At 37.7% G+C, this 24,755-nt stretch overlaps 1 protein-coding gene across 7 annotated transcripts in view; it reads right to left on the reverse strand.

Annotated features, from left to right (window-relative positions):
* The window catches only part of KAT6B (lysine acetyltransferase 6B), a 119,663-nt gene that overhangs the window by 18,682 nt on the left and 76,226 nt on the right, over nt 1-24,755 (reverse strand). For all 7 annotated transcript variants that reach the window (XM_072870450.1, XM_072870453.1, XM_072870451.1 and 4 more), the window contains 5 exons: nt 24,467-24,588; nt 22,716-22,831; nt 20,522-20,663; nt 17,270-17,431; nt 14,680-14,773 (listed from right to left, as the gene is read on the reverse strand). In XM_072870450.1, the coding sequence (XP_072726551.1) occupies nt 14,680-14,773; nt 17,270-17,431; nt 20,522-20,663; nt 22,716-22,831; nt 24,467-24,588 (636 nt within the window). The remainder of the gene's footprint in view (nt 1-14,679; nt 14,774-17,269; nt 17,432-20,521; nt 20,664-22,715; nt 22,832-24,466; nt 24,589-24,755) is intronic.

Raw genomic sequence — 24,755 nt, forward strand, 5'->3', positions numbered from 1 at the left:
CTGTAGTTGTCCACTCTGCCTTGTCTTTTTTGAAGATGCATGTAACATTTGCCACCTTTCAGTTACTGAGGATGTTCCCCAGTTGCCATGACTTCTCAAAGATGATAGAGAAAGGTCTCTCAATCATGTAAGTCAGTTCCCTTGGGTGAATCTCACCTGGTCCTATGAGTCTGTATATGTCCATTTTACTTAAGTACTCTGTAACTTGATCTTCCTCTACCATGGCTGGCATCTCTCTCTGCTCCTTAAATTCTGCCACACCTGAGAACAGGCCCTGTCAGTGAAAGCCAAGGCAAAGAAACTACTGAGTACCTCAGATGCCTTCCAAGATCCCCACCACATCCCCACGTTGTCACACAATGCCTTCATTCAGCAGCAGGGCCACGTTCTGCTTACTGTTCCTTTGGCTGTCTACGTACTTTTGAGAGCTCTCCTGTTGCTCTACACATCCCTCAGTTTCAACTCCAACCAAGCTTTGGCTTAATTCCATTCCTGCACATGTAAGCAATACCAATACCTTTTGTAGACTTCGTTTTTGCTCAAGTCAGGAGCTCTTCCTGCAGCCTAGCAGGCTTACTGTCATGCCTGGTGTTTTCATGAACATTAGAATGAGTCATTTTTGCAGTCTGAAGAAACTGTCTCTGGAGATCAAACACCCTGCAGAAATCTGCTAGATTGCTTGTACCCTGCTGTGCTGCCTTTCCAGCAGAGTGTTTCAAGTAGTCCTTGAGAACAAGGGCCTTCCACTTGCAGATGTCATCCAGTTGCTTGGAAGGTTCATCCTCTTCCTTTTTTGATCAGGCTGTCTATAAGAAATGCCCACCACAGTATTCATGATTGCTGCCCTATCCTCTGATTCTGAGGCATACGGACTTGACAGGCCTATCGCCCATCCCATAGCAGAGCTCCATGCTTCCAAGTCATTCCTTTGTGCAGAGCACAACCTCCCCTCCTTGGCTTCCCTGTCTGTCCTTCTTGAAGAGACTTAGCCATCTATTGCAGCAGTCCAGTCTCTGAGCTACCTCACTGCATCTCTGTAAGCCCAAGGAAGTTACAGCTCTATGACAGAGCAGAGTCTTCTAATTCCTCCTTTTTGTCTTCAGGACTTGAGAAATTGGAATCTCAAACACAATGCGAGAGGGCCCCCTTCCCCTGCCCAACCCAATCACATTGTCCCTTGCAAACCCCACTCTCCAAGAAGCCCCAGACCTGGATGGCTGGATTCCCCTAGAAGTTCTGTCCAAGTTAGTTTCTGATGTGCCAGTATGGTCATTCTAACCAGTGCCCGTGACACATCACCATCATGGTTGTGTCAACTCCAAACAGCTCTCTGGACCCTCAGGACACCCCATTCTGGGCCAACTGTTCCATTCAACTGCCACGTTTGCATGTCTTGGTCATTGGTGCTATCTACATGCTTGTTAAATAAGAAGCTAGACACAAGTCTACTCCACCTCGCTTCAAGACTTCCTACTTGACAAGCAACTTCACTTGCTGTCTTTGGTTCCCAAATATATGTCAATTGCCTTCTGAACTAAGGATCCATCAACGTGCTCCCTCCTTCTATGCTGTGCTCCAAAATGCTCATGCTGAATTAGGAACCAAATTAGTTCTACACAAACTTATTGCTCCTTAACCACTATCACACAGCTCTAAAATGCAGTATCTTGTTCCATTTCATACCATTTAATCGGAATATTGCTCAGTACAAGTAACTAATACAAACATTCTATCATATTTTACAGAATACTGAGTTTACAGCAAAGGTCACTGCATCTGTATGTTTTTCTACTGTTATGAAAAAGTGAAAAAATACTTTAAAGAAGTATGGGTCTCCATGAAGTGTTAAGATAGACAATTATAAGAAACTTCACCAAGAGGCAAATATATTCTCCTATTATTTAGGATTCATCTTGGAGAACACTTCTATGATCTTGTATCCAAAGGCTGGGGAAGGTTCAACACTTCTGTGTTTTTTGTATTAACTTTGTAGATGTATTTCTGCCCACTTTAAACACTATTTTCCTATCAGGAAGTATTATATCTAGCATGAATATGCCCTCTAAGCTATATATACTCGCAGCTGTTTAAATAACAGATGACAAAGTCACAGGTATTTCAACTTATTGCTTGGTCCAGAGCAATTACATAATAAACAGGAACATTTGGACCTCAAATGCATGGTGCACCTCTGCACCAGCTGTACAGATTAACCGCATTGCAAATTACAGCAACAGTACACGCAATTAAGCATTTGGATCATATTGGTTATTCACCTCATCATGTTATGCACTTAAGCAGCCAGCAATGAAGTCCACTGATCTAGTCTATCTGCCAGTGAAGTCAGATCAAAAACATCACCACTGACCAGAGCTGCTGGAGGGTAGCAAAGGGATAGGAACAGTGTACTGATGTCATGAAAATGGCAATCAAATAGGAACAGGTTGCTTGGACCATAAGAACAGATTTTAGTCTACTGATCTTTCCCCAATTTTAGACTGAATGTAGCCTTCACAGCAGAAGTCCATTTAGAAACATACACACTACATCAGCAAAATGAGAAATTAATGCTATATTAGCATTCTGGACTTCAATCTGATTTATAAGGATAATAGCTTTCCCTCATGCATTGTATAACTTAAACTTGTCAATCCCAGGTTCATAGTTATGCATGCGTATCACAATCACACATATAAACATTTATATACACTTCCACACACAGCAAAGGTATCCCAACACCACTGAAGTAACTCTAGTACAGAAGACCAAATCAAGTTACTTATCAAAGCTTTCCAGATACACACTGTAAAAATGCCAGTGCACTGCTGAAAACCCTGAGCATAGAAGAGAGACGCAACAAAATCAAACTACTGCCAGAAGTTGGAAACAGCTTGAGATCTACTTCTCAGGGGTCCCTAGTCATAAAATGGAGCCTTTCTGAAAGTCTAAGCAATAGTTTGTGCTCAAAAGATTGCCCTTATGTAATCAGCACTGTTCAACTCCTATTTATATTTTGTTAATATTTGTGTCAGAAGAAAATGTATTCATGAGAATCTATCCAGAACAAAAGAAGCAACCAGTGAACTATTTGCCCTTGCATGTTCTGAGTTCTTCTCAGTCTCTTTAAAGGCCAGCCCCCACAAATTAATTACCAGACTCAGACAGATGGAATCAAGCACTCTTCCATTAAACTTTGTTTTGTTTGAAACATAACCAAGTAAAATAAGTCCCTTAATATGGAAAGGAAGAACTCATAAGTTTTCATGCAATGCTCTGCATCAAACCAGAGATCTGAAAGAACAGCAAGTGCTAGTAACTGTTTTTATAATATACGAGTATCTAAAGTGAAGATTTCCCTCAAACCAGCATTTCAGGACATATCCTAAGAGACTGCCTTTTGTCTTATAAAACATCAAATACTTGGTTTTGGAATTATATGAACAAGTTGTGAAGACACAGGTTCAAAAGGGTAGTCAGAAAAAACAGAACAGCTGAGTATTCAGACAGGACAGCTCAATGCAGTTAGGTCAGTTCAGCATTCCAAGTTCAGAGGTATGACCATGAGTGGAAGGCAGAAATAGGCAAGCTGAAAGTGTGAGCTTATTAAGACTTAAGATTCCTAAAACTGTAATTCATGTTACCGTTTTTTCCATAACAATTCTGTGTGCCTCTGAACTGTTCTTATCTATGTCAACGGGAGGAAGGTCAAAGATAGAGGACCTTAAATAGGTGTTAGTACCCTCTTTGAAAGCACTTTTGAGGCAGCTTCAAAAGGACCACAATGCCAAGATCCACACAAACACTATAAAAAAAAAAACCGACCAGCTGTAACTTGAGATGCTTAGATCAGTGAACAACCTGCTACATTCTCCTTTCTTCTTTGTCTGGTTAAAGAAAAGCTTTCTTCGTGATGAACAGAGTAAGCCAAAGATTCTTTCATTATTGTTACAAGAAATAATGCCAGCTCTTATTCCTCTCCACATCCTCAAGTAAACTCAACACAGGGGGCCCAAAACCTTTAGTTCCTTTATAGAAAGCTTCACAGAAGAGGTTAGGGCTAAACAAATGCCCTTCATGAAGGGAAGGAAAGGTAAAGATGACTGCATTACAGTCAGACCAACAAAAGGCACCCTTTGAGTGAATTAATTGGCTAACACTTATTTTACCTGTGCCAGTTGCCAGTAAACCCCTTGAGTGGAGGTTCTGTGTACAAAGTGGACTACTTATAAGTGGAGTGAAAGCACAAGCAAGAGAAAAGGAATTGAAGCACCCTTAAAAGCAAGACTTGCATGCACAGAGGGCATCAGTCCTGACTACCAATCGGATGAATAAATTTGTCAGCAGGTTAAGTAGTTTAGAAGATCATTAACAAGGCTGGATTATTCTTAATTTTATAAGCAGTGTTTTAAGTTATTATTTGAATTTACATTAAATAAGTGACCCTGAACAGTAAATTGTTTACACAACTGTAACTGTTGAATGAACTTCCTTTAAGAACTATCACTACCTTCTGGTGTTTAACATTGACAGGACATGAATACTGTTGTGAAAAATACATCATACGTACTCATTAGAAAATACTACCTGTTCGCCTTCTTATAGGCTCTACATACTCCTACAAGACTCAATTGACAAGACAGGAAGATGGACCTAGGTGGCTGTGCCCAATGTAACAAACTGAACAGGCCCAGAACCTTTACGTGGCACTGAGGCCAACCAGCACAGACAGATGGCATCCATACCATAATCTCCAACTCTCAGCTTGAGTGTTAACCTGGATGTTAACATAATTGTCCAAGATTCATGGCTCAGGAAAATTGTTATCACACTTGGGAATTCACATATACCCTGGACCAAAACAGAATCAGCGATAGTTTTAACAGTTTTAGAGTAGATAATCAAGTTCCAGAGCCCAAGAGCTTTTCCTATCATTGTTTTATTCATACCTACAAAAGATAGCCTAGTAGTACTACAAAATGTGAACAAAAGCAAAATGGGGACTCAGTACTGAAAAGTCAAAAGGTACATCTAGGAAATCACTGCAAATACTGTATTTGCTCAGGTAAGTGGTCACGACACACATACTTCGCAAGACAACAGAAGATGCAAACTGCGTTTTTGTCTTACATGAGCAGCAAAATGTCATTGCTGTTCATTTGCTCTATTAAAGCATGCTGTAGAACAAGGAATCAACCAAATAAGATTTAGAAGAAAGAACTAATAGATGAAGGAGGCTCCCATTAGGGAATCTCATCGTGATACCTAGTTAGCCAGCAGATACAGAAACTGCATGATAAAAGAAGTGCACATTATCTACCAACCACTGAACACAAAAATCCACCTATTACAGCACACTTCAAAAAGCTAAGCCCAAGACATGGCAATCTGCTAAATACTGTTACAGCAGTAAACAAGCAAAAAACAAAAAAATTATTTACAAAAAGGCACAACTGCCTGATAAAAGTGATGGCACTGGAAAAGAAAGCCATCTGTTAAAAAAGCCACAAGGTTATCTCATTGAGGTGAGGTGTCTCGCTGTGCTTCAACAACAGGGTGACGGGCTACAAAATACCTACTTTGTCCACTGACTTGCTGCAAAAGAACTACACTCTGCAGTCAAAAGTAGAAATTTCTGATCATTAAAGATGCACTACTTAATTAAAATCTGTTTTCAGCCACCAGTCTTCAACAGATGGCTTCTCCTGTTCACTAATGCCCTATAAAGACAGCTTTGTCCAACAAACATTTGTTTTCATTGTTACCATGTTTGGCCTTGCCTTTTGGCTGTTTTCAATGCTATCTGAAATAAAGATGCTCTTCAGTTATAACACTTTTAGCTTCTGTATCTGAAGTGACATGCCTGATTTCTTTTGCAGTTCTGATAAATGCACAGTGTCTTGAAGCTATATAAAAGTGATGCCAAGAAATCCCAAGAGGCTGATTTTCTTGGAATAATCTTAAGTCAACAAAGCTTGATTCAAAATCCATCTTTATTCCCCCCTCATCTAAATCTCAGCTTGACAGAATGTTCCTTATTAGTTACTTAGGAGAGGCCAAATCCATGCCTTCAGGTCAGCAACATAATCAATCATCAAGAAAAGAACATAAAATAAGCAGCAGCATTCAGGCTCCCACAGACACACACTTTCAAATCCCTCTTAAAGAAAAAGAAAAAAGGCAGGTAATTCAACCTTTCATTTGGACAATACATCTGTAAATACACCAACAAAAATGACCAGAAGATTGACACAGTGTTCTGTACTGGGGTACAGAAGTCAGTCAGTCAGTAGTAAAAACCCCCAGAATGATTCAATATGGGCCACCACAGGTAATAAATGACACAGGCCTGTTTTATACAGATCCTTAAACCTGTGGTGGTGACTTCATAAGACTTCAATGTAGTTTGAGAATACATTTTTCCAATAAAGCCTATTAAAAAAAGTCCTGTTCCTCTCCACCCTCAGCCTCTCATTCTCACCCGCTGTTGTTTGCCACACCCTCAGCAGTAACAACACAGTTCTTTCGGGATTGTAATGTGAGAAAGGGAATGCCGAAATGCTCTTGGTTAAAATAAATTTTACCTTAAAAAAATATGGTTCTACTTCATCCCCATCTCAATTATGTTTACAGAGCAAAGCAAAGTAAAACTGTATACAACTTTTTTTTCAAGTGTGTTTATTCCTAGATCATATTTCTGCTATATGTTAATATTTGTTACAGCAAGCTGTAAAACATCTTAACATCAGGCTCTGGAAAAGAACAGTGTAAGGCTCTTTACAGAAAGAGTTCACTGTTCCACAGCCACCCTCTTTATTTAAATGTTATTTCTACTTCATATCCATATTTGATTAAAGTAATTATACATTTAAAAAATTCCTTCTGATTTTCTTGAAGTAGTTTTTCCAAAATATTACTTTCTGGCCAATGCATTATTTCCCATGACCAGATTAAGGGATTTAGACTATCAATTCTATATAAACACATACCAAAGAAGTAGATCCAATCACTTACAGCCCACTGCAGCTTGGGTCTAGCTCTAAACAGCAGGCAGGTATCAGAAGTGGTTCCCAGCAGTTCCATAAACATACCAGAACTTACATGCTACACATGTGAACACACTTCCTCTGATCTCTCCTAGCAGATTTGCTCCATTACAGCATCTACCTTTACCTTTTTCTTTTCCAATCTGCTTTGTTTTCCAGAAGTTAATTTATGAATTAGTATAAAGAACACAAGTTTTCTCAATTCAAGGTCTGTGTCTTGTTTCCAGCTGAATACAGAGTTTTAAATCAGTTACGTCCCCTCAACCTGTTACTACAAGGCAAGTCTAGGCAGCTACTTAGAACAACACAAGCTAAGGCTACACAGCAAAGAAATTGTGTGAATTTATCATAATGAAGAAAACTATCTGTCTTTTCATTACTTCTGCCCTCCTTTGCCCTTTTAGTACTTCTGTTTATAGTCTGTCATTGTTTCTGTGTTCAAGTAATCCTAAAAGAAGAAACAACACAATTTTCATACTGTAATGGCTTTGCTCATTTGCATCATTCCAGCTTCCTATCAAAATATGAAAGCTCTTCAGTAAAGAAAATCTGTCACCTTTTCCAAGGCTCTTCCTTTACTGATGTAATACTTTCTCAGAGCCTCTGTAAAAACCTCAGGGAGCATTTTTACTCTATTTCACCACTTAATTCCAACACATTTATTGTATTAAAAAAAGTTACTCATCTTCAAAACAGGGATGACATTTTCTCAAACACTAGTATCATCCACAGCCATATGTTGCCCTAAGTGACAAGCCACATGTTAGTCCATTACTAGTTTCAAGTTTTGTTCAACTTGATTTTTTTGGATGACTGCACAAACTTGGTGCTTCACAAAAAGTCATTACTTTTCAGGTTTCCACAGAGGAGTAACCTAATTTGCTGTTAAAGTAGAAAGCCTAGATACACTATAGCAGGAACCAGAGATAAGAGTTACAAAATCAATCTTTTGACACAGCAACATTTCCAAACTTTCTTAATATACCAAGCACCACAAAGCCAGTGTGGAAGATGGAACTAAAAGAAGAGCTCACTGTCCAAACTGCAACTATCCATGGAAAACTCAACCCTGACTCCTTCTGAAAACACTGCAAAAACCCAAGGCATAGTAATGGACATGAGTGAGAAAACTAGGCCCAAAATTGTCTAAAACAAATTCTTATTTTCAACCAAAAATAACTTTTTGTCTGTATCAGAAGACAGAGCTTTTGAAGTAGTGGAGCCATGAGGAAGTTTGAAATCACCAGTTGATCCTGGAAGAGAAAATGCTGTTTGAATTGAGCATATACAGAAATAAGCAGTTTAATTTTTGAACAATATTCATGGTTTTCTTCAAGCCTAGCAGAAACCAAACCTCTTCCCTTTCACAGAAAAACTGATTTTACAGGCTAGACCACCTCTTTACCAAACCTGTAGGGAGAACAAAATTGCACTAACGACCAGAAGAAAATCTCATACTCTTCACAATCTCCTTAAATTGTGCTTGAAGACTATCCTAGGTTTCATGCAATGCAGTTTTTTCAGCTTGTTTCAAAACTGTCTCAAAATTGCTGGCAATAAGAAATAAACCCACTGTCAATAGAGGTCTACGTTACGTGTAGATGCTTGTGGGACAGCTTTTGTGCCTAAAGTAATTCCCTGGACTCAATCCACAATTCTTACCACTTCTGCATGGCTGAGCCCTAAGCAATGAAGATCTTCCACATTTGCAGAGACAGAAGCAGATCTTCTGAAACAAGCGCAAACTGGAAAGAATTCAAGAATGCACTTTACAAAGATATTCATCCTTTTTTTGCCTATTCACTGCACCATCACCGTCCCTTACTTCTCAATGAAAGTGCATACAGAATCATTACGTGATCTGGCTTTAACAAACACCTTCGAGGACATCTGTCCTTACTCCCCACCCACTTTTAGCCCAGAATATTTCACTGATTCAGCTTTTGTGCACAAAAGTCCCTAAATGGTTGCATGTGGACAAATGATTACAGGAATTTGCAGTGGAGGAGAAGACAGGACTAGAACTGAGATGAAAGATACAGGCTGTATCTTCAAAGCTGTAAACAGCAAATGAACACTCCGCCCCACCAAATCTTGCTCACAGGCCTTTGCCAAGTGAGCCATTTCCTATTGAGAAGCAATGCAGGCTAATGAATGTTGCCACTAACCTGACTTTGAGCAAAAAGAGTAGATCTCTCTCTCACTGTTACCAATTTATAAATATTGGTAATGGTACTGAACTCCTTTACCAATTGCTCTGATGCTTACTCATTAAAAATATTTAGGAGGAAACACACAACTTTTCATTAACAGTTTATTTTCCCTTTACTTGTAGAGCCAATTTTTTGTTCCTCTCACCCCTTGGAAACTTGCCTTCCCTGGTGTTGTACATTAGCTGTTGCACAAGTGCTGCTACTGCTAGTACTCTGCTGCTTCTGCAAATCAGGACTTGAATATTTACTCACCTGTTTGAATGGAACAAGAAGAAAAATACTTGACCAAGAAAGAGATACCAGATTTGGGTAAATGAGCAAACAAGGCCATTTAACAGAGCCACTTTTCCCACATCAGAACACAACTCCTCAAGCAATATAAATTCTGTTTGTTTCTTCCACTGCCAGGCTTGAATTATCTTTCCCTATCATGGTCTCCTCACAAAAAAAAACTGAGCTACACATCCCAGAAAAGAATCAGGGGTTAGTTCAAGCTAATGGGAAAAAAAAAAAGCCATTAAAAGTTGCACGCAACAAATTATACAAAAGGTCAAAAAGTCAGCACCAACTTTCCCGAACAGACAGACAAGTGAAACAAAAAAACCCCATACCCCAGACAAGACAAAGAACATATGTAGCTCAAATAGAATCACAGCATCACTAAAACAGGTTTCCTCTCTCAGGCAAGAATAATCTTTTCACAATGAACAGATAAATCAAATGAAAAGAAGGAATTCTGAAAGGAAGGAAGAAACAGCTACAATCAATTGGACCAGAAACACCCTCAAAATAAACAACAAAACGCTATCAAGGACTTTGCTCCTCAGCATTGAACCCAGTTGTTACTGTGATGGAAGTGAACCATCAACATACTAGCCAGCACAGTTGGAAAGGTTTATCCTGCATTTTTTTTCCTCCAACTGCTGCTGGGCCTCCAGCATGGAATTTGCAATCCAGTAAGCAGAAATATGGGACTGTGATGAGATGAGCTTTGTGAGGAAGTATGAATCAAAAGATTGCTTTAAACTTACAGAAAACAAATATGAAATACTGCAGTATACCATTCTAGTAATATTGAACTCTGTGTGTTAGATATGCCAAATAAAGAAATACTAATATTTTTTGGCACTGCAGCCTAATGAATAGAAACAGAAAGCACATGAAGATTCTAGGCTTTGTGAGAGCTCAAATCAAGAAAGTAAAGAAAAACTTCTTGTACAGAGAAGTTGCTAAAGTCTGTAAAAGAAATGGGACTGCATGGAGAGGAGCAGCTACAACACTTCAGTGCTTACACTGTCAAAACCACAACAGCAATGCAGGCTGAACTGACAGAGGACATATAAAGACTTGCCCAAATGCAAGTAGATATAATCCTCATAACAGGAATGATAGCTGTCTATCACTGCAAATGGACTCGTACATGGACATGAAGTGAAACAAACCCAGAATGGGATCTTATACAATAAACGCCTGCTCTCTGGTTTATTTCTGAATCAACTTAAACTGGAGTCTACTTGCCCAAAATTTAATTTGCAGCAAATACAAAAGATTCATGCAGAAGTCAATTATTCTTCCTCAGGTACTACCCTGCAACCACAATCCAGTCAACCTCACAGAATACAAGAAGAACAAGGAAATGAAAAGAAAACAAAACGCCCAAACCCAAGAGGTTTGGCAAGAATTATCAGTCCTGTTAAGGGCAGGAAGGTTTAAATATAACAAGCGAATTAAGACCCTTATTCATTTTCAGGAACTGCTTTTGTACATTTAGATACACTCCAAGTAAAAATTAGGTTCCTTATGTGAAAAAATCAACAGACTGTTATAATATTTAATAAAGCATACTCAGTGTAAACAAAATAAAGACTTAATGTAAACAATTTTGTCTTCACAGTATGACACACTTCTAGAAAACAAAACAGGTTAAACTGATTTTATCTTACAGTAAAGCGAATTAAGCAAAATGAAGCAGTATCAAGTCTGCAATTTTAAAAATCAACAGTTTCACCGTTTGACAAATATTTAGAACTAAACTTTTTTTCCATTTCTAACAGCCCAACAAGTTGCTGTCACAGTCAAGCCCCATAACTTCCCTACCACCCAAAAAAAAAAAAAAATCTTACCAGGCTTTAAAAACCAGAACAGATACAGAAGCATATATTGTGTTTTTAAAAACAACATTTCTATTTAAATGACCAATGACATACAGAAAACTACATGTAAAATTTTTGCTGAAGACTATCAAGCTAGAGAACGCAAGCATTTTACAGCACACTTTCTTCTCACAAAAGTACTCTTCCGAAAAATCTTTCTTCCACATGTGAGAGTATAGATTCCTGAAGAGATAAAGATAGACCTTACAAAAAGCTTTATGTCGGTGTCTACAGAGTAAGAAATAACAGTATTATCAGTTTCTATTTGAAATACAGCTAAGTTTGAATGTAGTTAGCAAAAAGTTAAGTTGGGGGGGAAAAAAAAAAAATCAATGGTCAGACAAAAAATACCTATCTTTCTTTTAGCAAAATAATATAATTTGTTTTCCCTTGCAAGTTACAAGATGACCACATAGACTCATCTGTAAAGATTAAATTAGTTCAAGACAAAAAACGCATCACAATCTGAACAAACAAATGCATTTCACTTACCAAAAAAGAAGCAAATTCCATACCACAAACTACATTTTCACCGGACTGCTGACAAAGCAGAAGTTGTGTAGTGGCTTAAGGCTGCATTCTTTCCAGCCTTTCTAACTGTCAAGTGTCGAGATATATACAAAGTAATATGAGCAGTCAACTGCTTGCACACAGTTCTTGAGACTTTCCCTTTTGTGGTTTGTAACTATCATTTTCTGAAATTACTTGCTCAGTTACATGTTTATTATTTTAGTCTAAAAACTGTTCTGGTTCCTGTTATAAAAAAGATAAGTACCAGTGACTGCTTCACAGAATTCAAAATAGAGCAAGTTAGATGCATTACCCGCATGACAAATGAAGACTTAACATTCAGAGCATAAAATTTATCTTCCAATAACTTTATGAGAACATGACAATCTAGATAATGTTACTGGCAAAAAACGTTTTAACTATTAGAAACTTGCTCTATTCAAGTGTAGAATAACTGGAGTTTTGCTATATGCCATCTTCTCAGGCCAGTTAGAGCAACTTATTCTCAGGAGACCAAAAGTGAACAGAAAGGGTAAAGTACAAAGAAGATGGTAGTCAGTCAATTAGAAAATAGGAAGTAGAAACACAAATAAAATTCCAAGAAAAAAAAGTAAATAATTGATTTTGAGGGGGTTTTTTGTGTGAGGACAGATTTTGGACTCACTAATCCAGATGAGGCTACGGCTGCCCCATTTAATGGCATTCAGCCTCCATCCTACAAAAGGATAAAAATACAACCTAGGAAAAGAGGCCTTGAAGTTTTACTTCCCTTTCTACACCTACAGAAAAACAGCCACAAGTGGTACTCTCACTACTTTTCATTCAGTTTGCACCTCGCTCTCACTATAAAGCCAGACTTTCTCAGTCACCTCTGGGTTCTTCATTCTGTTGGAAACTGAGACAGTCCGATTCCCAGTTAGTTACAGGAACCTCTGTTCAGAAAACAAAGGAAAAAACACTGTGGAAAGGTACTGAAGGACTGACTGCATGCTCACAAAGTGAGCGGCCTGTTACCTACAGCAGAAGCTAAAGCTAGTCTCTAGACTATGCCCAGCATGTATACGGCTGCAGCCTAATACCTGTGATATGAACACATATGAAAAGAGGAAAGGCATAAGAATAGCGCCAGATAAGCTTCAAGCTAAGTATACAACATTAGGTCATGTTGCAAGTCATCACAGAAATCCTAATGATTCTAACAACCCAATGTGCTTCCGGATTTTTCCAGAAGGATAAGAGGGACAGAAGACCCTACTGATTTTTCCAGATGAAGTAGCACATGGCACAGTAACAGACAGAGAACAGATCCAGAGACACACAGCATATCCATATCCAGACCTTCCATGGAATCCACGGATTTCATAGCTGTGCCATCAGTTTTGTAGACATAACTATCGCAAACTCAACCAGAATACCGTTTGTTGAGAGCGCTTTTTTTGAAAGACTCCACAGAGTAAACACCAAAGAGAAAGCCTAGAAGTACTTACCAGTTGTGCCCAGTAAAAGTTCCCCATCTCCTTCTGCAAGAAGATATCCTAAACCTAAAATAGGGCCAATTTCTACCTAAGTAAGCTTAAAGTTCACTCCGCATGCATTTCCAGAAATATGTGGTACTACTTATTGCCTTTCCTAAAAGGTTGCAGAAGGCACACAATGGAACAGCTGTTGTGTTCTGCTCCGGTGATGGCTACATTTCAACGGTGGATTAAGTAAGTGGTCCAGAACCATCCTTACCAACTCACAGGGGTATAGTGAAGACTGTTTATAAAGCCATACAATGATGAGACATACTAAGTATCTTTATGAACTCTAGCGTAGTCATGCTGGGTAGAACACTACAAGACACAGAACTCGAAAACTCTACAGTTACAAATTATTGTCTTGGTCCTGCTGTTATACTGCAATGTATTTTTATTTGCATTTCAATGTTCTTGCATACACCTTCAGGGCAGGAACCCTATTATCTTAACTATCTCTATTATCATGTAATTCTACAGTGCTTTAAAAAACATAAGTAATAACGAAAACTAACCACATACAATATACACTAATTCCTTATCATCGTCCCTCTAAATTACAGTAGAAAGTTGGATTCAGTAGTACAGAGGACACTTAGCTTAGAAGTTTGACAATTTTGTTTCGAGTTTCATTGCCGTTTAAAGATTTGGGGAATAACAAATCTATATTTAAACAAGTGTGCCTGAAGCTTTCTAACAGGTCAGACAACTCAGCAAAATAAAGCAGCAAGTACATATACAGCCATGAGGCTTTTTTTGGTAACAAATTCCACTAAGGAAGTGATGAACTTTAAGACAAAAACCAAAATACATTCCTTCTACGTAGCAATTCTTCAGTTAAAACAGTTCTTTAGCTAAAAGAAGATATAAGTTAGAAATATTAGAATGTAGAGAATGCCTTGAACTAACACCTTCTTAGCTTTAATCACAAATAATTGCCTCTTCTTATACTAATGAGCAAGGCAAAATGGAAAGTAATTTAGACAACTCGTTCAGGGTAATAGCTTTGTGAGCTAATATTACTGCTGAGAGATTCATTCTCAATTTCCTCAAGTACAATAACAGAGCAGCAGTAAGTTTTTCACTTCAGGGAGCTTTTCTATCCTATGTAAATATAAACAGAAGTCCCATTATCTATTGATAAAAACAACAAAGCAAGTTAAATAAAGTTTCATATGTTACAATTTCTTATAACAGCCATCAGCTCCCTGGATCACAAGTGTAAATAAAACACTTCACTTACTGAAATCAATGAGAAACCTTCCAAATCCTTGCCTTTGGTATTGGGGCATGATCATTATGCAGGAGACATTGTACTTCTGCTGGCAAAGCTTTTCCTGTGGGAAGGAGAAACAGATCAAGTATGTCAAAGCACTGCTGAAGTGGGCAATTGCCTGCACCTGCCACTGTCCTTGTAAAATAACCTGTTAAGGTGAACAGATGCATGGGGTCAGTACCAAAGTCAAATAATTCCATGTTAATATTTAATGATAAGAGGAAGTATCAAACATACCCTTCAAAATATTTTTTTATTAGTTAACTAATCAACATCTTAAAAATTAAATACATTGTCTAAACAGCATAATGAAGTTTAAGTGCTGTAAAGGAGGAGGACAGGAGGAAGAGGGAAATATTTTCATGCTTCACTGACCATTCTGTCAAGGATATAAAAGTGGAAAATAATATCCATACATATGGTGAAGTTGTATTTTGTGCAATTGCTACACTAAGTGCCTGCTGGTTTCCATCTTTATTTTGTCTTCTCTCTCTCTGAATAAATATGGGGTCAGGGTGGAGGGGGGGAACCCCGTACCCATAGAACTAAGAAGTCTTACTTGAAGCATACTAACTTTTTCAAAGCTGAATGCTTCTTACCCGAATCCAAATTAAGGCAGAATGCTCAGAAGCCAGAGCTCTTTCAGACAGAATGAAGTCATATAGCATACAGGCAATAGAGGCAAATATTACACTGATTGTTTAAGACAACAGAAGGAAGAATCTGAACTAGGAAGCTGTTCTAACAATGTAAGGTTATAGGTTCTTTCAGATTTATTGATAAAAAGAAAGAGCCTTGAAGCTTTGTTACCTTAAGACAACTACACACAAGAAAAACCCCCAAAATCAGCACTAGGCAGTTTTGAGGGAGACCAAATAAATCAACCCAAAATATCCAGGTCAGCATAACTGACAAGAAGTTGTGGCAAGCACACAGATAGTTTAGGATACCACCTATCACTTCAGCCTCCACACAGAAGATGACACCAGACCAGTGATGACACTGACAGGATCACATGCCAGTATGTTGGTTTCCAAACATTTCTTCAGCTGTGGGATACCCATGCTATATTTTGCAGGGTTTCTTAGTTTCTACAGTACGGTGAAGTATTTTCTCTGTACAGGCTTCCCAAACTCTCTAGGCTGCTGCTAGTATGAAGTTCACATCCTGGCAACATTTTTAATCAAGGAAGAAAAGCCAGAGCATTCCTGCCAGTTAAGAGCACACACACACATTTAAAAAAAAAAAAAGGGGGGGGGAGGCACGCAGGACAACACACATGGAATTCAGTAAATTATTTCAGTACTTTAGTGGAACTGGAGATGAAGTTTTTCTTCCTAAGTTTTGGTAGCTAAAACATTCATGACCATCAGATGTGACAGACAGACTGGTCAAAAGCAACAGGGGTGAAACGGGGGAAGAAAATGCATCCTTGCTGAAAGAAGGAACAAACACCAAGAGAAACTCATCTTAACACCTACAGTACCTTAAATAAATCTGCTAGAAAATACTTGCCTATATCAGACTTGAAATGTTTGTATGCCACAATAACTTCTGACTGAAGTAAGAGAGAGTGCAAACTGTGCCTACACATCTCACTGTTACTTTATTCCCAGCAGGGCCCACATCTTGGAAGAATTGGTCAGACCCTCAAGAGATCACTATAATATGCAGCTACTCTGACACGATTTTTAGACTTCTTTAAAATAATACCTTCATACAAATCACTTCTTAAAGAAAGAAAATTATATACTGAAGGAGGTGGTGATACTAGAGGCAAGAAGTACTGAATTTTGAGTAACAGTACCAATTAATCACATTTCTTATGGACAAATTGACTAATGGAAGCTTTTGCTGTTGCAGACACATCTAATTATACTTCACCATTATTTTTGGTCATCTTTGTCAAGTCAGTCCACATAAGTATTATTTTTGTCTATAGCAGCCACCTATTGCTTTAAAATTCAAAGCAAAACCACAACCAATACAGATATCCACTCTAAAGAAGGCATCCACCATGAAGTTAGGCACTGCATTCTTACACTCAGTGCAATGAGTAACTGCATTAGATCAGACTGTACACAAGAGATGAACACAGCTGGCCATTTATGTCTAAATTGTCAGCTTTAACTGCTAGCGGTAAAACCATGAAAACACATCAACATTTCAAATACCTAGCACTTTTAGAAGTTAGACTTGGTATACTATTAAAATAGTAGGGGGAGGAAAAAGATTTAATTTTCAACTGAAAACACAACACATTCTGGAAAAAAAAAAAAAAAAAAAAAAAACAAAACAGAAACAAACAAAAAAACCCCCACAACCAAACCAACCAAAAAACCCCCCAATGGATGTGGCTGAATGCACATACAATTTCTCAGTTTGCATCAGTCTTTGAGACAAGAAAGTACAAGTGTATTTGAGACAATGCACATTATATTTGAGATTTGTAAAGAAGATTTCAAGCTTCTGAATGGTTTTTCTCTGCTGTTGGCACAAATATTAAGGAGAGCGGGGAAATCACAAACGTTTAAAAAAAATCACTTTTTTTTTTTACCTTAGAGAAATATCCAACTAAATGGCAGCCTTTCTCATCGTTTTTTGTAAGGACATAGAAGAGGAATGGTTCAACATCATAATACAAGGTTTTGTGGTCCAGAAAGAGCTTAGCTAACAAGCAAAGATTCTGACAATAAATTTTGCTCACATTTCCATCAACCTAGAAAGCAAGACAGATGCAGTTATTTCCAATGCCACCAACATGTTAGGACAAAACAAGTTTTGAATCAATCATATCCTAGTCGAACATGAACAAGATAGTGTTACAGAAAAAAAGAACACATTAAGGTTCAGAAGAGAAATGCCCCAGCTTCTTGTTAAATAAGAATTCTCCAGTTCATACTAATCACTTTGCATTTATAAGTATCCTCCAAGGATCTGGATTTATTAGACAAAGTAACTTCACATTTTAATTGTTCAAGTGAGACTTACCTCTTTCACTTCAGTCCTGGAATGAAAATGAATGACTGGCAGACAACAAAAATGTACTAGTTAAAACTACATTAAACTGTAGTTTGCTAGAAGGCAGGGGTGTACAACAATTGGGGAAAAAAAAAAACCAAACCATAAACCAAAACAATGAAGTGTATTGCGTTGAATCCTTAAGGTGTAAGGCCAATGAATGAGTTGCCAATTACGTCTCAATCACAGCAATGTTTTAGATAAATAAGACAAAATTTCTATGCTAGACTAAAATGCTATTGAGCAAGAGAAGTACATTTTCAGGCTAAATATTACAATTAGTCTAGGTACGTTACGAGCGTAAAGAGTCAAGCTGTGACTCAGACAGCTACAGAAATACCAGACACAGATGCATATTTTCTAGATCAATTAGTTACTCCCTGAAAGGGACAGCTCACTCAAAGGCAGTAGTATTTTTGAAATAATCTTCTTAATGGAAAGGTTTGCTTGTACTGATGTTCTTTGATAAAGTCACTAGCTGTATTTCATTCACAGAGACAGCCAAATGGTATGCACACTGGGCCGAAAAAGAAGTCCTATTCTATTCTAATTTGTTTTTAGTAAGAATTCTAGTTACAAATCTGAGTAAAACCCAACCTTTTGGACATATTTAGAGATTTCAAGGTGACTTGGGTAGTATAGTTGCATTATCTGGACTGAAGAAAAAACATTTAATGGACAGCTACTGCTCCTAAAGGCATCAGAATAAACTTGCATACAGCACTCAAGAACCTATCAAATACATGAAGCTCTCATACAACTCACTCCATTTGTCCAGATGCTTTTTATTTCTCTTCACACTTATTAGCAAATGTGCAAATTAAATGCAAACATTAACCATGTAGAAATCACCACTAGTAAGCTGTAAACCTGAAAACCCGAATTATGTAAGCTATCTTTTTCAGTAAGAACATTTGTACAGAAATGTAAAAAATTCCTTAAATTCCAGGCAAACACAGTTTGTTCATCAGTTTTAGATGTGGCAGGGGATGGGGGGGCAGTGGTGGTGGTGGAAGAGGGACTGCAACTTCAAAAGCAAGCATCTGTCAAAAGTTTCTTGCATACAGCGCAGTAGTAAACTATGTCAAAGTCTTCTCTCAAATCTGTCAAAGTCATGCTATGGGCAGAGGTACATAAATCTTAAATGCCAAACTCATTTCTGTTTCTCTCAAAAACAGAAAGCATGAAGGAAACTGCAAACGCTTCATTCTGTCAAACAGAAAATGGGTGCACAGAATTCCTGAAAGTATCTGTGAGGAAGGACATCAACTGATGAGCAAGTTTCTACAGTTATCAGATTAACAACTGACATTAACCTTTGAAATAAACACACTTTATTTCAGAAATCTTAACATAAATGCTTATTGAAGCACCTAAAATAGAGAAAGGTAATAAAAGCAGTGGAGACTTGGGACAGTGATTTCACATGCACCTTGTTTTCCATGTGGTTTATGTTGATTCCCCACCCACCCCCACCCCCTTTCTCAGAGCTATATTTTTTTAAGAAGTTTTTATTCATGTGTTGGCAGTAGCTAATGAAAATAAACCAGAAAGTAGGATTTGTCTATTGTATGCTGCACAGCTCATAACACCTGCTAATAGAGAAAATGTAAGTTATTTTGGACTGACTAGGACAATTTTGTTTCTCGACAGGAAAAGAGTTAAGTCTGTTTACAACTTAAGCCTTTTACCGGCAGATCTACAATCTTTATAAAAACTGCCCAAGTCAGGAAGGAAGCAATCTTGATGCAGACAGCTACTTTTTTTTAATAGTACAAAAACCCCCAAGTGAACCAAATATTAAGATCTTGTTCTAATTTAAGTAAGGACTTCAAGACTGCATCTACCATTGTCTGAATAGATAATGGCAATGACCAAGCACAACAGACATTTATACAGTATGAAAAGACAGGTTTCAAGTAGAATCTATGATACCTGCAATTAAAAAGAAGTTACCAATATACACATCTAAATATTGATGTTTATAAACAGCCTCAAAAGAAGTCCTAGTAACCCTGGCAGTCTTTTCTGTTAATGCAATTGGTAACAACTCTTGAGACATAGGAATGCGGAGGTTAATGTATAGCTTTAGGAACTGCAGGTGTGCTAGTTGAAACACAGAATTCTATTGTCCAGGATAGCCTGAAAACCCCAAACTTTAACAAAAGTCATCTCCCAAGAGAACAATTTAGATTATAAAAGAATACATATCCACAAGCTCAACTCTGGACTTTCTAAATTAAAGGCAGTGTGTCCTGGCCAAAGTTGGACTGAACCTCCGTCACCCAACCAGTATGTTTCACAGCAAGTTTCTCAAACAACCAAAAGGAAGGCAAAAGCACTTAGTAGCTACATTTGTATTTTTATAACAATACACAAGAAATTGCTTTGCTTGCTTTTATACACTGGAAGCGTCTACATTATGATTAGTATTCTCCCTACACCCAAGATACTCAAATAGCCAGAAATGAATGGGTGCAAGAGGTACTTCTGCTGAGAAGGGAAAGGCAATCCAGTCAAAGAGCTTCCACTGCAGTCCCCATCTAAGACACATGCTATACAAGTATCTTAAGAGGTTGGGTAATACATGAAGTACAAGTAAAGAAAGTAAGAATTACGAGAGAACATGGCAGGGTGGAACAGGACAGGGAAGATGGACTTGCTTTTGCAGTATAAGAAGAATCTCCAAAGAAGTATTTAAGTAGGTTAAAGTTTTCACTATTCTACAACTGGTCTGTAATGCCTACAAACTGGTTACTTTCAGAAATTTAGATTTTGATATACCTACCTCAAATACTGAAAGGTCATTTCTTCTGTAGATTTCATTGGCTGGAGGATGAAACCAGCCACATTTCTTTGAGTGCCTTAACAAAATGTTTTTACTTTTCATGTATTTAAGACAGAATTCACACAGGTAAAGCTTTGGTAATCTGTATGAAAATTAGAAAGGTATTTTATACAAAAAATTTGTTAAATTCTGTAAACAAGTTACCACAAAGTGAAAGTCCCTCCCCATTTAAATATGAGGTACCATGAGTAAATGCTGCTTAAGTTAAAAAAAAAAAAAAATCACATTAGAGTGAATGATTAAACATACACATCAGCCATTAGAAAAGGAAGGTAAGATCAGATTCAACCAATCACAATGAACCTTATTCAATAGAGTTGGACTGTGGTCAGCTTTTTTGTGGTCCAGCCTCCAGTACATCACAGTTACTTCCTCCTTCCCACATTCCACCTAAGTTTTTGCTGTGGTCTCTATCAAAGCAGGCACACTGGAGTCATACCTCAAATTTCACCTGTCTTCTTCCAATAAAGACAAAGGAGGCACACAGCAGAATACACAGAATCTCCTTCCCTTTAATTTACCTTATTTTGTACGTGGGGAAGGCTATGAGATTACTTTTCTTTCCACTGTCTTCGAAATACTTGTGTGGGACAGCAAAATGTAGTAGGATTGTATCCCCTCACCTCCACCTCAATTCCCACTTTACTTGAACACAGAAGCCCATCCAAACAGTTTGCATATAGCAAAAAGTCTCCCTTCCACACACCTCCACAACACAGGCAACAGATTGTACTCCTCCGGGAAGGATTCAGTTCAGACTACATACAAGTAATCCACATGCCCTGTGTAAGACAACACTGACAAGTGTTCTACATACCAGAAACCGCTCCTTCCAGTGAATTTTATGGCTATTTACCTTCATTTTTAAATTACTGAAGCAGTAGAAGACTGCTTCAGAAATTAATTAGTCTACAAAGTTTTAGAGCAGAGGACAATCTTTATCTGCTCTGAAGCTAATAGCATATCCTAGGATCACATTGGGATCATAGCCATGGTTTACACTACTCCAGTATTCTAAGAAAGTTTATCATCAACAACATAAAAAGTCATTTGAACTGTTTGTTCCATGATGTAATCCCACTGCACTCAGAGCTGAGAACCACACTGCTTCCTACAGATGCCATCCCACTGTTGCCTCACATGAATAATTATCCATCATTATGCCTCTATCTGGGATTAATTTAATTGATGGAACAGGTAACTCACTCTTTCACAATATGATATAAATTGAGGGAATAAAAAAGTAACTGAAATAAAATATTAACACTAAAAAGCAGTGGTAATAAGAGGAAATAGAAATGCTCTCTACACTTTTTTTAGCCCTTGATTTTTATATTACCAATTCAGAATATATCCCTCATTCCCACCACACAAAGATGATGATATCTAGGAATGAGAGGGATAGAGAGAAAAGGCAGTTTACAATAACGCTATGCAAAGGCATTTTAGAACAGAACACATAACTTGGTTGCTTGCTATAGTAGTAGAGCTTGGTAAACATAACAGTTCTGAAAATGTCCATGTGTGCCATAGATTCAATGGGTTCATAAAATTTATTTTCAGCACATGCAAAAATCAGTAGAGATCTGCTGAGCACACATACTAGTTCATGTTCTCTGCCTGACTCCAAGGTGCACCCTGGCAAAGAAGGCCAGAACTGAGACGCTGTTGCCATAACTAGCTCACTTTTACTTTATTTATCTAGCATGCTCAGACTTCTCCCTGGTCCCTAGAAAAAGGAGGTTAATAAATTCTGGATGACAAACAAGATTAATTGCTCTAAATGGCCAGAAGTTGGACATACCTGGTTGCAATGGTTTAAAAAAAACAAAACAAACAAAACCAAAAACAAACAAAAAACCCACAAAAAAACCCCCAAACAAAACCACACCAATACACACTGCAAGATTATATTTATGCAGGAGAAGGAAAATCAGTGTTTTTAATACATCTTTGATTAGAACTAGTGAAAAAAAAAAAAGACAATCCTTGTTCTCACTTATAATTACAAAAGCATATTTACTTTTTCAAAAGTTGTAAATTATAAACAATTACAAAAGTTTAAGAAAATAAATTACAATTATCACATTAGTAAAAATTCCAACAACGTATGACTATCTTGACAACTCGCTACCTTGCATATTCCTGTGGGTAAGGTGAAGAGTACCAGGTCTGGATCTCATATTTTCCAAACTCAATCACTGAAGGGTATCGCCCACTTGTTTCACCAGTGTTTTTACACCCAATTTTCTGTCAGGTGCAAAAGCAGCAAAATATTAGTTATAGAAAAAGTAAAAGGAAAGTTAGCTTTATATCATCAATTTCACCCAGTGAAGGTGTGAGAAACCTGAAGTATTCAAATCACTTATTTAAGTTCTTCCAACCTGGACAGAGGACAAGGTTTACAAACAGCCAAATATAACCAGTGAAAATTTCTTTCAAGGTGCCAAACAACTAAACAAAGTTAAGTGAGCAATGCTTACAAGTGCGTGCATACAAATAGATGGTGCATAGCCCAGCCAAGTAAGAGACACACAACTGCCTCAGTTCTCTTCTCCCGCAGCATCTAGTGCAAGGACTTCTTGACAGTTCTGGTTCAAACTCTAAGCTGTCCTTTTGTCAAAACAATGAGGGAGAAGGCATCAGCAGAACCCTTCTAGCGGCCTTGGAATTTACGTCATTAATAGTCAACAGTATACTAACACACAGTAATCTCCGCAACCATACTGAAGTTGAGCTGATCAGACTATGACTGCTAGACTCTAAAGGGCTAGTGAAATACAAAAAAGGAAGAAAGGCAGGGAAAAAAAAAGTAATTTCAATGACACAAATTTTAGAAATCTTGCCACCTAACATTTTTGGACTGCACTGCATATGAAAGACAAAGAAAGGAGGAGGTGGGAACCATCTCCACAAGCAAATGGAAGTACAAACTAACAACGAAGTTGAATCTTTAAACTTGGTTTGAGTTTGTTGGTTAACACACTCTGAATTAAGACTTTAAAAAGGTCACTTCATTGACCCATAGCAGGTAATGTCAGTTCTTGTACACTAAACCTGAAAAAAATTAAGTTACTTCCATTACTGAAAAAAGTACAAGACACTCATTTATGATGCAATTTTATAAAAAGCAGCAGTTGAAACACTACATGCACCTCCCTTTTGACCCAGGTTCTCAAAGACACTGGTTCCTCATTTCACTGACACAGAAAAGTAAAAGCCTGTTTTGCTATAGGAAGGTTCAGCTGCCATGTCCAGCTTCCTGGGGGGGGGGGAGCTCAGTAGCTCAGTCTCCACAAGCTTTCGATTACCACTACATACTTTAAAGAAAAGCATTAACACCAGCTTGTATTAACAGTTTTAGTCAGATTCAGCTCAAATATTTTCACTGCTAGAAAAAGTCTATAGTATTTAAACTCAAAGTGTGTTAAATCATTGGGTAAAATGAAGTCATGAACTCACTAGACCCAGTTTCCTACCAAACAGTATTAGCTAGGACAGACTTAACTTTTCGCAGTGGCTGCTTTATCCACAGAAGAAAATCATCAGGCACATTCTTACTGACCAACATGCTCTCAGTCCTGACCACAATGTCAGCTATGCTTAATCTCTATGCTTAATCAGTGGTAGTCCTGTGTCCAAAATGCTCAAGTATATCTTTCAAAATCTATCCCAAGTGTCATTTATCATCTGACCCATTCCAGTGTGATGCCTTGTCTCCTATCTAGGAGAATGTAACTGTATATATGGTGTCTCCCAAATTAAATTCACAGCAAGCATGACATATTAGATCAAAAGGAATATATTGAAGATGAACAGACATATGAAAGTGAACTGAGTTTTTATTTACAGAAATAACGTTATTTTACGCAACACAATTCTTACCTCCAGGGAAAGTTCTCGAGCCTGCTTAAATACTTCCAAATCCTCCTGTGTAACAGTGTCCTTGCTTCCCACCAGAAATACATCCGTATTTTCTTGTTTGATGCTTAGTTTGATTTCAGTATCTGTTATTTAAAACCAGCAAAAAGTTTATTCACAGACATGAAAGTTACATGTGCCTTACTAAAGTGATACTCCTAAATAGGATTGTAGCAACTATGGCTGTTATGACTCCCCCTTTTAACTAAATTTGGGATTACTAAGTAACAGAAATGAAACCTTCCCCCCTTCT

The sequence above is a fragment of the Ciconia boyciana genome, chromosome 8 (assembly GCF_034638445.1).
Source record: "Ciconia boyciana chromosome 8, ASM3463844v1, whole genome shotgun sequence".
Classification (NCBI taxonomy): Eukaryota; Metazoa; Chordata; class Aves; order Ciconiiformes; family Ciconiidae; genus Ciconia; species Ciconia boyciana.